Source organism: Corvus kubaryi, unplaced genomic scaffold, assembly GCF_017639235.1.
Source record: "Corvus kubaryi isolate FWS band 111438036 unplaced genomic scaffold, C.kubaryi_AGA036_p1.0 37392, whole genome shotgun sequence".
NCBI lineage: Eukaryota > Metazoa > Chordata > Aves > Passeriformes > Corvidae > Corvus > Corvus kubaryi.
Window position 1 is genome coordinate 7284628 of NW_024581131.1, and position 13863 is coordinate 7298490.

At 48.1% G+C, this 13863-nt stretch overlaps 1 protein-coding gene across 5 annotated transcripts in view; it reads left to right on the top strand.

Moving 5' to 3' along the window:
* Positions 1–13858, top strand: part of SLC25A22 (solute carrier family 25 member 22) — a 52937-nt gene extending 39079 nt beyond the window's left edge. For all 5 annotated transcript variants that reach the window (XM_042038558.1, XM_042038562.1, XM_042038561.1 and 2 more), the window contains exons 6-10: positions 6716–6834; positions 8472–8643; positions 9441–9595; positions 10729–10804; positions 11681–13858. In XM_042038558.1, the coding sequence (XP_041894492.1) occupies positions 6716–6834; positions 8472–8643; positions 9441–9595; positions 10729–10804; positions 11681–11834 (676 nt within the window). In that variant the 3' untranslated portion in view covers positions 11835–13858. The remainder of the gene's footprint in view (positions 1–6715; positions 6835–8471; positions 8644–9440; positions 9596–10728; positions 10805–11680) is intronic.
* The last annotated feature ends 5 nt before the right edge of the window (positions 13859–13863 follow it).

Consider the following 13863-nt stretch of genomic DNA (forward strand, 5'->3'; position numbering starts at 1 on the left):
ACTCCTGTGGTAGATGATTTAAGGTGTTTCTACCTAGAAATGTCACCTCAAGATATGATGGGAAGGAAAATGCCTTGCAGGTTGGCTGTGGCTGCTATTGGCTATGAATGTGAGATCTGGCAGTTTTCTCCCTTGAGATGCTTCTGTCCTGTTCTCCCCAGTTGCCTTACTGAGAAGGGGCAGGATTAGCAGTGTTGGAATTTAAAGGCCTCTCCTACTTAGGACCAAGCAGGGTGCATACCTGCTAGCACATCACAAGGCTGGGCCACCTATTTCACAACTCCAGCCAAAGCCTAGGTATGAACAACAAAATAGCTTGGGGTTAGAAAGGTGAAGCCTGGAGCTGCCTGGCACGTGAATGTGGTTTCATTTCTTGATATGTAATTGCATCAGTCAAGGTGTTACATTGGGCAAAGCACAGCTGAGGGGGTTAGGCTCGGTGTAAGGCTGGGTCAGCAAGATCTTGGTTCAGCTCCACCAAAGTCCTTTTTGCACAAGCCAGTTTGTCTGCTGTGTACATTCATAGATTCTGTGCCTTCAGGTCAGTATCCCAAAGGATGTTCTGACTCAAAGCTGCAGAAGTCTTCTAGACCTGTTTACATTGAATTCCTTTGTGCTAAGCATCTAGCACTTGTCTTGCTTGAAATATGTTGCGTGAGTTGGTAATCCTTTTCTGATAAAATGTGCATGTTCTACCAGCATTTGCTGATTAAAATATGTGGTATTAAAATAGACCTCCATGTGCCAGAGGAAGAAGCATGTGTGGACCAGAGAGAGTGTGGCAAATCCACCATGACTCAAAGTGGCCTCAAGTTAAACAACAGCTTTCAGTGTACATGAATGTATTTATTTTTATCCCATGAAAAACTTAGTGTTGAAATTGCTTTTAAACTGCTAGGATAAAAAAGTGGCATAATGCCTATTTTTGAAAGGCCAGACTGAAAACAGCACCTGTGGTGTAGAAAGCTCCTGACTGCAAGTTGCTGGAAGAGTATTTTAGGGATGTTATTACTACAGGTTTGTGCTAGACTCCCTTTTCCCTGGCTCTGCTCTTGGATACTGCTGGAGATAGAGCATTGGGGCAGCAGGTCCTCACATGGGACCTCATGCCCTTGTTGGTGCACCCCTCTCCCTGAGTGTGCAGGTGTCTGTTCCTGCAGCTCTCTCCACCCTGGGACTAACTCAGGGAGGTGCTCCTGCCTGTACCATGCTTTTTCCCTCCTTTAGCTGCAGGGAGCATGTGTGCTTACAGGCTGGGGGACATAATTTCTGCTTCTTTGCCAGTTTCTACTTCTTTGTCAGTTTCTGTATTGATGTTAAGGCCATTATGACAGCCTAGAGCTACAGCTTCTTGTTTCCTGAGGAAACAAAACTGAGTTGGTCTTCCCAAGCTGTCCTGGTCATTTAGGAAGGAGGGAGGCCTGAGTGAGTTGTGTGAGTGCTGAAAACATGCTTACTATGCCATGGTGGAAAGGAGGGAGCTCAAGATACTGAAAAACCTTAAGGGGACCCCATGACCATGACTGAAAAAGGCAATAAGGGTCAAGTGATTTCCTGTGATGATTTTGACCTAAGAGCCTCAGCAGTTTCCAGGAGAAAAAAGTGACCCATAGGAGAGTCTTCAGGCAGGTCCTTGTTTCTGTGTCATTCTGTGGGGAAGAGTTTCCACTAGGCTGAGGAAGGCAGAATGTGGAGAGAGGGGAAACTTCCAGTCTTCAGGCTGCTGGAAACAGATGGGATTTTTTTTAACTCTGGCTTTTTGAAGCTGCGTGTGTTGAGAGATGTAGTCTCATGGCTGCTGTTAAAATAGTAGTGGCTTCATTGTCCAGAACACAGGATGTGAGAAGAGGAGTCACCAGGGCTAAGTGAAGCACTTGAGTATGAAGCACTTGGGAATGAAGCTGAGAAGGCAATTTAGATTGGTAGTACACCAGCATTTAAAGTACATCATTGATTATTGGATGCTCAGTGTGTGAGGCCTCTTTGATGGATTTAAGTATTGCCTGCCTTTTATATCCTCTTTGAATCTGGGTGTTAAACACTTAATAAAACCAGTCCCTTTAAAGTGTCCTACAAAGTTCCGTGTTTATCTCCAAAGCGTGGAGTGCCAGATAGCTGATTTGTTTGGCATGTGTTTGCTGGGTGTTGCTCATTTTTCAGGTTGGTTAAATATTGGTTAAATATTCTGCCTTGGCTGCAGTAAAAAGTGTCCCATGCCTTCTTACACAAGCAATTTGTTGCTCATAAAAACTTACCAGTGTCCCTGGATGAGTTTCCTGCTGCTCTTCTCCAAGGTGTTATTCCCTTACTTATCCTGTCCTCTTTAATCCTGACCTTTATTTTGTTTGCTGCTCTGAAGCAAAGGCTAGCAATCTGCTGTCTTAGCAGCTCGGATCCCTAGGAAGACCAGCATGACTGACTTAATTCTGCCTTTGCTGATGCCAGCAAATTTTCTTCCATTTTGCTTCCTCCTGCCTTGTATCTTTGCTCAGGGAACAGAAAATCCTGGGACAAGCAAGGTACTTTTCCTTCAGTCTTACACAGATGTGGAGACTGGGGCTTTTTCTCCATTGCCTTTCCAGCTGATAAATCTCCCCAGGGCTGTTTCCTTCATCTACTCCTCATTCAGGCTCTCCTAAAATATTTGGACCATCTTTTTTGTGGCATGAGTTTAAGTATCCATTGCATAGCCTGGTTGATCCTTGAGCTGCAGAACGCTCTTAGTCAAGCTGTAAAGCAAGGCTCTCCATTTAGGAAGAAGGGATGCTGCTGCTAGTCCTGGTGCTGAGCTGCTGTATTACCCTGCACATCCTGTGCTTGGTCTTTCTTTGGCACTTTTGTGCCCAGGCAGCCTCTCCTGCAGTTATCCACTGGATACTCAGATACTTCTTTCACTTGGAGGTGGGGGAATCTCTCCCTTCTTGAGAGAGATTCTCCTTGAGAAGGAGACAGGGGCTGATAATCTCACTGTGCCGATTCAGGGACAGCTGTTTGGGGAGGGCTCTTTTATTTAGCTCACAGAGGCACAGACAACTGCAGTGGGTTGAAGTGTTGACATCAAAGGTCAGCCAAAAAGTAAATGCACTTTCAACTGTTAATTTGGAGGGAGATAGAGACAGGCTGTTTAATCACAGAATGCACTCATGGGAGGAGCATTGTCCATGTCACCATTCCAGGCACCTGACTTGGGACAAAATGTGGGTTGTGTCTGTGTTCAACATGCTCAGTCGTGTTGCCCTGTCCATTGTTCACTTCCACAAATACTCATATTGGAACAAAACACTGGGGATCTCCTGCCAGGGCAAACCTGATGCAGGTACAGAGTCAGCCTCCTGTTGAATTAGTCCAAACATGTGATACAGAGCTCCTGCACATACCTGGAATAATGACTTCCAGATCAACATTTGGCATCAGATCAACATCAGGCAGTGCTACTTTGAGGTGTGTCTGTTCCACATCAGTACTTTATTTTGCTTGTCTGAGGCATTTTTGAGCTGGCACTAGAAGTGAGAGGGAGCTTGTAGTGGGAACTTTATTGCTTTTACATTTCCAGCATCATAGCTCCAGCTTTTCTGAAGTGCAGTTGCAGTAGCTTGTTATTCCCCCTTGGAAAATCAGGGGTTGGGTTAAAGGGACTGACTGGCAGTTTGTGTGCACATCCCCCTGTGCCTGTGGCAGACAGGGTGCCCTTCCTTTGAAAGACAACTCCTGTGTGTTGGTCTTCTAATCCATATCAAAGACCCACTATTTAAACTGTTTGAAAGGAACTGACTCTGTCTGCTTTGAAACTCCTGGGGAGCTTTTTACAACCTCTTGGGCTGACAGAGGCAGAGGTTATTTTATGAGTGAGGAAGGTGATGTCCAAGCTGGGGACAGTAGCTTCTTGGGTAGGAAATAGAAATGGTTGGGTTTTTATGGATGTTTCCTCAGGTCAGAGATTTCCTGTCTGGAAATGTTGTCATCCTGATTCCAGAATGGCTGGTTTTGGTCCCTGCCCAAGCACAGTAAATTCCCACATGGCCAAGATTTTTCAGAAACTTGAAAAAATCCTACACTGCTCCCATGTGGCGTCAGTGTACCAGTGCTGTCAGAGATCCTAGCTTTGAACTCATTGCTCCCAAAAAGCCTTACATAAACCTCTAGTTCCTGCTTTTTGACTTTATTTTTCAGCTCTAGTTTGAAACTCTAATTTAAATCAAGCATGAATCTCCTCCTCTTCCCTTTTGACATTTTTGATTTGTCACAAATTAATAGTATGTCAGTTAAAAAATGTGGAACAACTGATTTCTGCCAGTGTAGGATTTGTGGCTATTGTGTATATGTTATATTTAACACTCTCTTGCTGTGATAAAAGATGGTTTCTGCATTTGTAGGACCAGATCTTTGCTGGTGTTGCAGCTTTTGAAGTTAGTTGAAATATGCCAGTTTTGAAACCACTGAGGATAAGGCCAGTGGTGTTGCCTTAGATATTTAAACCCCTTTGTTGTCTATAGATGAACAGTTTTCAAACTCCTTTTATGTGCAGACTGCTGAGGTTTTGCAAAGGCAGTTTGAACCCTGTATAGCAACTTTAAAACCTCCTGTCAAAAGATTGGCTTATCTTAAGCTACTTTTTTCTTGGACTCTTCCTAGTTCCCAGGATGTGCAAACCAAAAGCTGAAAGCCCTTGTTCTAGATGTTTTTGATGTACCTGGTTGAGATCTCTAAAATACACCCATGTGCATAAATCCTTCCCTGGGTCATACTGGCATAGCTCCATGGAGTTCAGTCAAGTCAAGGCTGACTTTAGTTGGCTGGGATAATGGTCCAAGATGAATATGTAGGCCAAATCTTCCTGATCTTTTGAACTGGGTATCAAAGCAGTTGCCTTGGATGAAAGCCAGAAGATACGTACTCCAGGGATGCTCCAGGGCTCTTGCTAAAGTGGGAGGTGCTCTGCTGTGCCAAAGAGGGATTCTGGCAGCCAGCTCCTTTGGGTGGTTTGCTTCCTCCCACAGCCAGGCTGGGGATTGTGCAGCCTTGCTGCTGACTGTATTGAGCCACTCAGAGACTGGTGCTGTGCTTCAGGCCACCCAAAAGGCACGAGTTGGCCACCTCCAAGTGGCAGTGGCAGTGGGAACCTCTGGATTTGCACACCCTAGTTCCCCCATACCTCCAGGAAAGCTTGCTGTGCACACTTCAGCGCCCGTGTGGGTAACTCCGTGGGAGGGATTGTTCTTTGCAGCTCCACATCTGTGGGGAAATTTGGAACAGTGAGACTGAAATATTCCTCCTTTCAGCCTCATAGGAGGGCTCTATATTTAGTCTCTGGTAATCTCTGTGGTGGCTCTGTGCCTCTAATCCCCTGCTCTCATATCCTCCCTGGAGAAGATGAGAGGTGGAGAAATCGGCCCAGCTGACGTGATGGTCCAGCAGGATTACGGTGCATCTGCCCTCCCTTTCCTGTAGGGTTGGCATTGAAACTGCTTTGCTGGCCCACTGCCCCACAGCTGTGCTGTGTGTGTGTGCTTGTGAAACCGCTGGCAGGGGGGTGTGCCTGGGCTTTGTAAGGGCATGGGGTGTATTGCTGTGGGACTGCTTCTGCCACAGCGTGGGGACGCGCCTTGAGCAGGTTAAGATGAGGTATTGCTGCAGAGCAGGGCTGGGGGAGGTAAAAATAGTACTTGCATTTAAAACAGAAAAAAGAGGAGGCTGTTTCTCTCTGGCTGTATGATTTATGCATGCTTCTTTTTTTAACCCTTTTAGAGAGGAGCAGGTCAGATGTACTTTTTAATCAAGTCACTGTTTTCTGGTGCCAAGGCATGAGGATTTTTACACATATTTTACAGGGCAAAACCACATCACTTTCTGAAAATAGAAACTTTATGAAGTTTTTCATCCTGAGTTCCTCTTTTTAGTCTTAGCTGGGCTCTTTCATAGCTTTAGCATGGAGGGAACAATGAAATGCTGGGTTTTGCTAGGTGAGAACATGTTGCTGATAAGTAGTCTGCTGCTACATGTCTGCTGCTCTGTAGTGCAGAGAATGCACAAGGCTGCATTGCTGGAGGTCCATCCCATCCCTTGTCTCTCAGGGAGGACCAGTTTAGTGCAAAGGCTATTTGTTCAGGTTTGGAAAACCTGGTAAGATGAAGCCACTCGTAACCACAGAGGAACTACCTCCCTGATTCATATTCACTGTTTATTTACTTTGCTTTTCTCACAGAACTCCAAAGCAGCAAGCGGAATATTTTCCCTCCTTGCTCCTTGTCCTGTGGTCTCAGTTTGTTGACAATTTTTAAAGGACTAGCCTGGCAGGACAAAAGCTGCTTATCCCCCTTAATGCTCAGGTCCTCTGCTGCCCTCTGAAGTGATACCCTTTCTGAAAGCTGTGCCCTGACCAGGGGCACCATCAGGCTGGAAGAGAGCTGCAGTGCTCTGTCTGTGTGTGGACAGGGCTGTGTGCTCCTTTCTGGGGCTGTTCTGAGCTTATGGCTTTTTCTGAATGTTCTGTTTCTGGGAATAAAAGGAGTCTGTGTTCCAGGTCAAGTGGTGCTGGCAGAAATGTCAAGTCTGGGCTGTGCTGAACTGTCAGGTCTAGCAGGTTCCACTGTCCCCTTGGCTGCCTTTCCTGTAACCCCCAGGGTCAGAGATGTGCCCCAAGCCTTGTACCCAGCTGCCCAAGTGTTATTGCAGGCCACCGGCTCTGATGGACTCTATCTCTCTTTTCTTTGGGCAGGAAGAAGCTGACGCTGCTGAGGGAGATGCTGGCGGGCTGTGGCGCGGGTACCTGCCAGGTGATTGTCACCACTCCCATGGAGATGCTCAAAATCCAGCTGCAGGATGCAGGACGCATTGGTACGTGGACTTTTCTTCCCTGTGCTCTGAGCAGGGAGGGGGAAAGAGCTGGGACTGGGCTTTCAAGGCGGAGCTGAGAGAATGAGTGGAGAAAACTCTTTTCTTCCCTTGCTCTCCCACGTCAGAGATACCGCAGATGTAGCAGAAGTTTCTCCTCCTCTTCCCAGCTTACTTCCCCCCACACTTTGCTCAGCTGGCTTTGCAGAGGCCCTTGCAGTTACAAAAGGTGGTGGGTTTTTTTTCTCAAAGCAATAGGCTTGGCAAGCAAAACAGCAAATGCTGCTGGTGGATGGAGGGAGACGGGAGAGATGACTGGGTGGTCAGCTTGTGAGTGACTCAAACTTGGTAGATCTTGTGCACCCAGGAAGGGATTAGCATCCTCCAGTGCCTTTCCTGTGCTGCTTCCTCCATCTCCATGTTTTCTGATGTCTATTTTCTCCCTCTTTTACCCCCCTGCAGCACCTCCCTAACAGCTTCCCAAGGGGACGTGTTCTTTCCAAATGACTTGTCTCCCCTTGTACTCTTTTTTTCTCCCTGACAAAAACAGCAGTTGTCTTGGTTGAAACAGCAAATAAAATTCTCCCAGTGCTCTGGATTTGAATGAGGTTTGGGATCAGGCTCTTGGGACTGTGGGCGTGAGCTGGCAGGCAAGAGGCAGGAGGGAGTGTGAGCCTTTTGGCTGAAACACTGTGGAGTGTTTCTGGTGAGAATGGAGACCAGAGTCTGGCAGGGAGACTCTAGGGGAAAGAGCTGCTTGCTCTTTCCTTAGTCTCTTCCAGAGGTCAGTTTGAACTATAGCCTCACTTCTCAGGAGCCCTGCATGACACTGTTAGATACCATGTTTATGGCCCTTCCTGGAAAATGGCCTAATTTGTCCTGTAATCTCTCATTTGATGTGGCATTCCTGAATAATCACAGATTTACTTTTTCTTTTCTCTCTTCACTGGTTTTACTGCAGAACTTATCCTCTTTGTGCGTATTATTTTAAAATGTTGGAAGGATTTAAGCCATGGTTTGAGGGTTCAGGAGAGGTTTTTGATGCTGTGAACAGCCTGTTCTCTGTGTGGCAGGAGAGCTGTGGTGTGCTGGGGATTACCTACAGATTGAAGTGTTCTCCATCTTCTGGCCAAAGGGCCGAAGTGCATCAGTTGGAAAAGTGGGAGAAACCAGGATGTGTTCATAAATGTGGCTGAGAAACTCCCCAGGTTAATGATTGCTTTCAGGGGAGCGAGGCAAAGAACAGAACTTTGGAAGCTGTCTCGTTTATGCACATCTTTAGTTTGTTGTACTGGCAGCTCAGGGACACACCTGGAAGCAGGGACTGTCCCCTGCCTGCTCACAGCAGCTCCTGTTCTCTGCACTGCAGAGATGGTGCATGACAGGATGCTCCTGCTTGGGCAAACCAGCTGGTGGGAGAGCGCAGCCGACAGCATTGTGGCGTGGCAGCACTGTCCAAGACCGGGACAGGCTGAGGGAGATGGGCAGAGTGGGGGAAGAGCTTGCAGGGCACCTGCCTGGCCTTTGTCTGCATGTTGTGTTGCCCCTGGAGATCTGCCTGTCCCTTGTCCCGCGGCACCGGGCAGCAGGAGGCTGCTGCTGGGCACCCTGCAGACCGGTGCTGGCGCTCTGCTCCCCAGCGGCACAGAAGAAGCTGATGGCGGCGCAGGCCCAGCTCTCCTCCTCCCCCGCGGCGGCGGCGGCCGAGCCGGCGGTGGAAACGCGCACCACAGCCACCCAGATAACCAGGGAGCTGCTGCGGAGCAAAGGCATCGCCGGACTCTACAAGGGCCTGGGAGCCACGCTGCTAAGGTACGATGGTGTGGGCTTGGTGTTCCCAGTCTTGGACCTAAGGCACCACCCATCCCAGCGATGAGCCTGCAAAGGAGGTGTTGGCTTCAGTGGGTGTGGGGTTGGTTTAGTTCAGTTTCCATGCACAGCTTTTGTACATTAAAGAAGGAAAGGTCAGAGAAGTGAGGGAGCCTGCCTTTTTGTTCCTGGAAGATTTAGTTCTGCTGCTTTCTGTGGAAGGTTTTTGTCTGCCCCATGGTCTATATTTTCACACTGTGCAGAAGTCCTTGAGAGCTAGCAAAGTGAAACTGTCAGCCTGAGGCCCCAGAGTGTGCAATGGGATCTGGCCCACGGAGCATGTTGGATGCAAGGACTGTTGCCTGCTCTGACACTCTTTGTCTGGGCTTTCACAGAGTGACTTTCCTCTAGCTTTAAGAAAGGCAGAGCTAAAGCAGTGCCCCATGGGATGGCGGGCAGGACGGAATGTCTCGTAATTAACAAGAGTGGTCAAAACAATTGAACTCTGAATGTGCTGATGTCTGTGGTTTGAGTGTTGAAAAAAAAGGGGAGCCCATTGATCCTGCAGGGCTGCATGCCTCCCATGGGCCTGTTGTCCTTTGTGCAGTCACTTTTGCCCTGCTGAGTTTCAGCTCCTGTCTGAATTGCAATCACAGAGCCAGGATATCTGCATTGCACTCATGGCTGTGCTGCCAATTTGTGATGCTTGCAGCCCTTCCTTTGCTCAGTTTGTTGGTGTCCCACACTGACTTTGCTCATCCTTGTTCTTCTTTTTTCTCTTTCCTCCTGCCCCACTGCAGGGATGTCCCATTCTCCATTGTTTACTTCCCACTGTTTGCAAACCTGAACAAGCTGGGCCAGAAAGACCCCAATGTCAAGGCTCCGTTCTACGTGTCCTTCCTCTCTGGATGTGTGGCTGGTAGTACGGCTGCAGTGGCTGTCAATCCTTGTGATGGTGAGTCCTAAGGAGCCTCTGGTGGTGGCCTGCTGCCAAGGGACAGGAGTCAGAGGCCCAGGCTGGGCCAGGTGAGGAGGAGGGTGACTGTGCCAGCCTTTTTCAGCATGAGCACAAGGGAGGTGCAGGAGGGGACAGCACTGCTGCCTCCAGCTCAGTTCAGCTGAGCTACAACTTTGGCCACAGCTTACACAAAGGTTTGCAGTACTCGCTTGGCACATTGGGAAGAGAGTGTCATTCATTTCAGTCATTCTTGGCAGGAATGGCTGCAGACACACCCTGGAAAAGTGCATTTCCATGTGGAGTGATAATATGCAGACCACTTACAAGCATATGGTCAGGGACCAACAGGGGAAGCCTCAGATTTGTGGCCTTTTCTCCTGCTCCACAGCATCTGCCTTAAATACCACCTCGGGTTTCTCTCCTGTGAAAAACACCAGAAAGTAACTGCTCTCTCCCCAACACTGCACATGCTCCAAGGCGTGAAGAAACATAGGAGCAGAATTGTGTATTTTAGATACCTCTTCCAGAAGGAGGTGAGCATATGAAAATCAATTCCCACTTTGCAGAGAGATACCTGAATTTGGAAGGTTTAAAGTTTAAGTCAGCTTTTGAAACCTTGATCACAGTGAGGGAGGGGAGTGTCGGGGTCCCTCCCCCCCACCATGTAGCCCTGGGAGAGGCGCCCTGGGGGGAGACACGGGGTTTCCCTGCCCCTGGTCAGCCTTGTTCCCCATTTGTTGTTTTGTGTTCCCCTGCGCGGGCAAGGACCCTCAGCCGGACTGTGAGGGTTCCTCGGCAGAGCCCCGGCCATGCGGCTGGAGAAATAAACATCTCTGAAACATCTAGCAACAATCTGTCCGTATATATTTCTTTTCCATGGGACTCCTTGTTTGATACATCGTGTTACAGAATCCCCACTGTAACAGGTGAGGGGTTGGATTTTGGGTGGCTTTGTGTTTCTTTTATCCATTTATAAAGGAATGGGTTCATTTTTCCCTGATAAATGTATGAAAATGGTCTGTATTCTTGGTAATCTCATTCTGACTGTTTCAAAGCCATTGCTCTCAGGGTGGCTCTTGCCTGCTACACTCCCAGTGCTCACCAGTGTCTCCCCTGTCTTTCCTCCCCAGTGATCAAAACGCGGCTGCAGTCCTTGCAGAGAGGAGTGAATGAGGACACCTACTCGGGGATCCTGGACTGCACCAAGTAAGACTCCTCATGACAGAGGCACCACATCAGGTGTTTGGCATCTGCTGCTGCCTGCTGCCAAGCAGGAAGTGCAGCTTCTAGACCCAACCAGCAGCTTTGCTTCGTGTTCCCTCTGAACCTGTGCTTTTATCAGTCTATCTGTCTATCTGGAGATAGATATAGATATATGAGCAGATGTATATATATATATATATAGTTTTGTAAAAGAGAACTTCTTCCCATACTGAGCAAGAAAAACATACCATTTATATTTAAATACTTCTGTCCAAACCCCAGTAGTCATAACACTGAGATTTCATTTCTGCAAAGGGAGGCAATGCTGTGGTAGTCTCTCCCAAGGCCCTACTGTTGGGAAATCCTACAGTATTGAGTCTCATATCCCTCCTGGGACTGCTCTGCACAGTGTCTGCAGGAGTGCTGCCAGAGTGAGCTGTCTCCAGCTGCATTATCTTCTCTCTGATCCTTTACTGAACTATGGTCTGGTTGCTTCCAAACATGAAGGGACTTTTTCTGCTTTTGTATTTCTGTGGTATCCAGAATCTGTTGCCATCTGGCTCTGTCCCATGCTGAGGGGGGAGATTTGAGCAGGGTGACCTCTCAATGCAAGCATGGGGTTGTCTTAGCTGTGCTTCCAGACATAGGCAGACACTCCTGTATGTAGCCAGATGTAGGGATGGGGCAATTTTCTGCATGGCCATTTGCAGAGCACTTGGGCAGTGATGGATGATTTGCTGTGGAGGCTGTGCCAGGCAACAGCACTTGCCTGGGATTAGTCTCTGGAGGGAGGTAGAAAGCCAGGGCATGGCCAAAGGCTCTCCTGGCACGGTGGAGGGGCGGGATGGACAGTTACCTGTCTGTGTCATTTCTCCCCAGGAAGATCTGGCAGAGGGAAGGGCCCACGGCCTTCTTCAAAGGGGCCTACTGCCGAGCCCTGGTCATTGCTCCTCTCTTTGGCATTGCACAAGTTGTCTACTTCATCGGCATTGCGGAATTCCTGCTGGACATGCTCCCCAAGCACCGGGCCTAGCCCTGGAGTGGCTGCGTGTGCCCTCCCGCCCTCTGCAGCGCTGGATTCATCCCCGTGTTCACCATCCGTGTCGATCGATGTCAGAGCAACAGCACAAAGGGTTCGCGCAGGGATGCGAAGGGACCTGGTGTCCAGATGGGCAACATGGGGAGGGAGAGAGTCCCTTCTCTGCTCCCTCTGGAGCCTGCCCCCTCCCGCTCCTTCCACGGACAATACTTAATTATGCACCTCTCTCTCTCTCTCTCTTCTTAATTTCCAATTTTTTGGTTTTAAATATGCATTCTTAAGGACACTGGTGAGCACAGACTGGGTTTGCAGACGCAGAAGTCTCCTCTCAGTCTTGGGGAGAAGGAGAGATGGGAAAGAAATAGCTTCAACCCTCATCCACCTCAGTTTCCCTTTCTTCCTGAAGCTGCCAGCTGTCTGAGGAGGAGCTGGAGGGGCAGCTGTGTCCCCTCAGCACCTTCTTGGCTCTGCTGACCTCGGGTCAAGAGTGAATGCTGCACAAAGGGGTCTTATCTCATTGCTGCTGGAGGCAGGGGTGGGGGGGATGCTGGATCTGGCAAGTTCCTTGGCCTGAAAACCTTCAGTCCTCCCTTCTCCCTTTTTAAAAACGAGTTGGACTTAAATGAATTCTGATTGTTCCTATTGATTTTGTAATTATTTTTGTTTTAAAGCAAAGGGATGTCCCTCCTAACTAGGTGTCACAGGCACATCCGGGTGAGGTGCAGAAATAAGATGTCTGCTCTGTAGGGAACATGTCTGTGGGATCACATGAATGTCCAAAGGTGCTTCCCTGCTTGGCTACAGGCAGGGAAGGGAGAGGAACTTGGGATCAAGTTACTTTTGTTTTGGGGTGTTTTTTGGGGATTATTTTGTTGTTTTATTTGTTTGGGTTTTTTTGGGGGGTCTTTTTGGTTTTGCTTTTTGTTTTGTTTGTTTCGTTTTGTGGGGGTTTTATTTAGTTTTATTTTGGTTCTGGTTTTTGTTTGGGTTTTGTTTGTTTTTTTTTTTAATGCAGGGTTGTGGGGAGGGAAAACCAAACAACAAGAAACCACTTACATTCCTTCAACCTGCCCATCCCCAGTGTGATAAAGCTGTGGCTGCAGGTCTAGGTCAGCTGATCAACCTTGGGGAGCCGTAGCAGAAATGCTGTGCCTGTGGGCTCACCCTGCCAGGTGAGAGCACAAGGTCTGGTTGTGTTCTGATGTTTGCCTTGGGTCCAGGCAAACACTCCTTTGCTGGAGCCAGCGGGTGTGGAAGAGGCAGAGGGTTCCCATTCCCTGAGCAAGGAGCTGTTTGTGTGTCCATCACTTGTGGGGGCGAGTCCTCTGCATCACACCACCATCCTGTTTGCTCCTGGGGTGGGGATTGGTGGTGGGTGGCAGGGGGCAAATCCACACCTACAGCCTGCTCTATGAAAGGGACACTGCCCCAGCTAATATCCCTTGTCAGAGGAATTCCTCGTTCAGTACTCTCTTGGGCTGTGTAATTAATTCTAGTTTAAATGGTCTTAAGTGTGAGATCTACCAACCCAGTGTGATCTTCTCCGTTATTTATTCCATTTGGTGCGATCCACCCAACTTCGGTGTTGAAATTAAACTGGTTGAATTCACTTTTCATTCCTTTTTATTGCTTTGTTCTCCAGGCGCCTGCTTGGTGTTTGTGTTTTGAATGTGTATTTAAATTAATTTTTAAAAATCCTTGTGTTTAATGTTTAAAAGAAAACCACCTGTTTGACCATTCTTGGGGTTAGGTTTTCATGAAACCTGTATGTTGAGGGCCTTCTTCCTTGATGCATCCTTTTTCTCTTTGAAAAAGTTGTTCTGTGGCTGATTTGTTACTTGTCACTTTGCATATGTGAATAATTTTTTTTCTTTTAATGACTTCTCCGTGTAACTGGGAAGGAATCTGTGCAAAGGCGATGATAGATGTCTGTGCTGTGTGTAGTGCTGTGATGCTGCTCTTGCTCTGGATTTCCCTTGGGTGGATTAAAAGAGAAAGATTTATTTTTTTTCCTTTAAGGTGC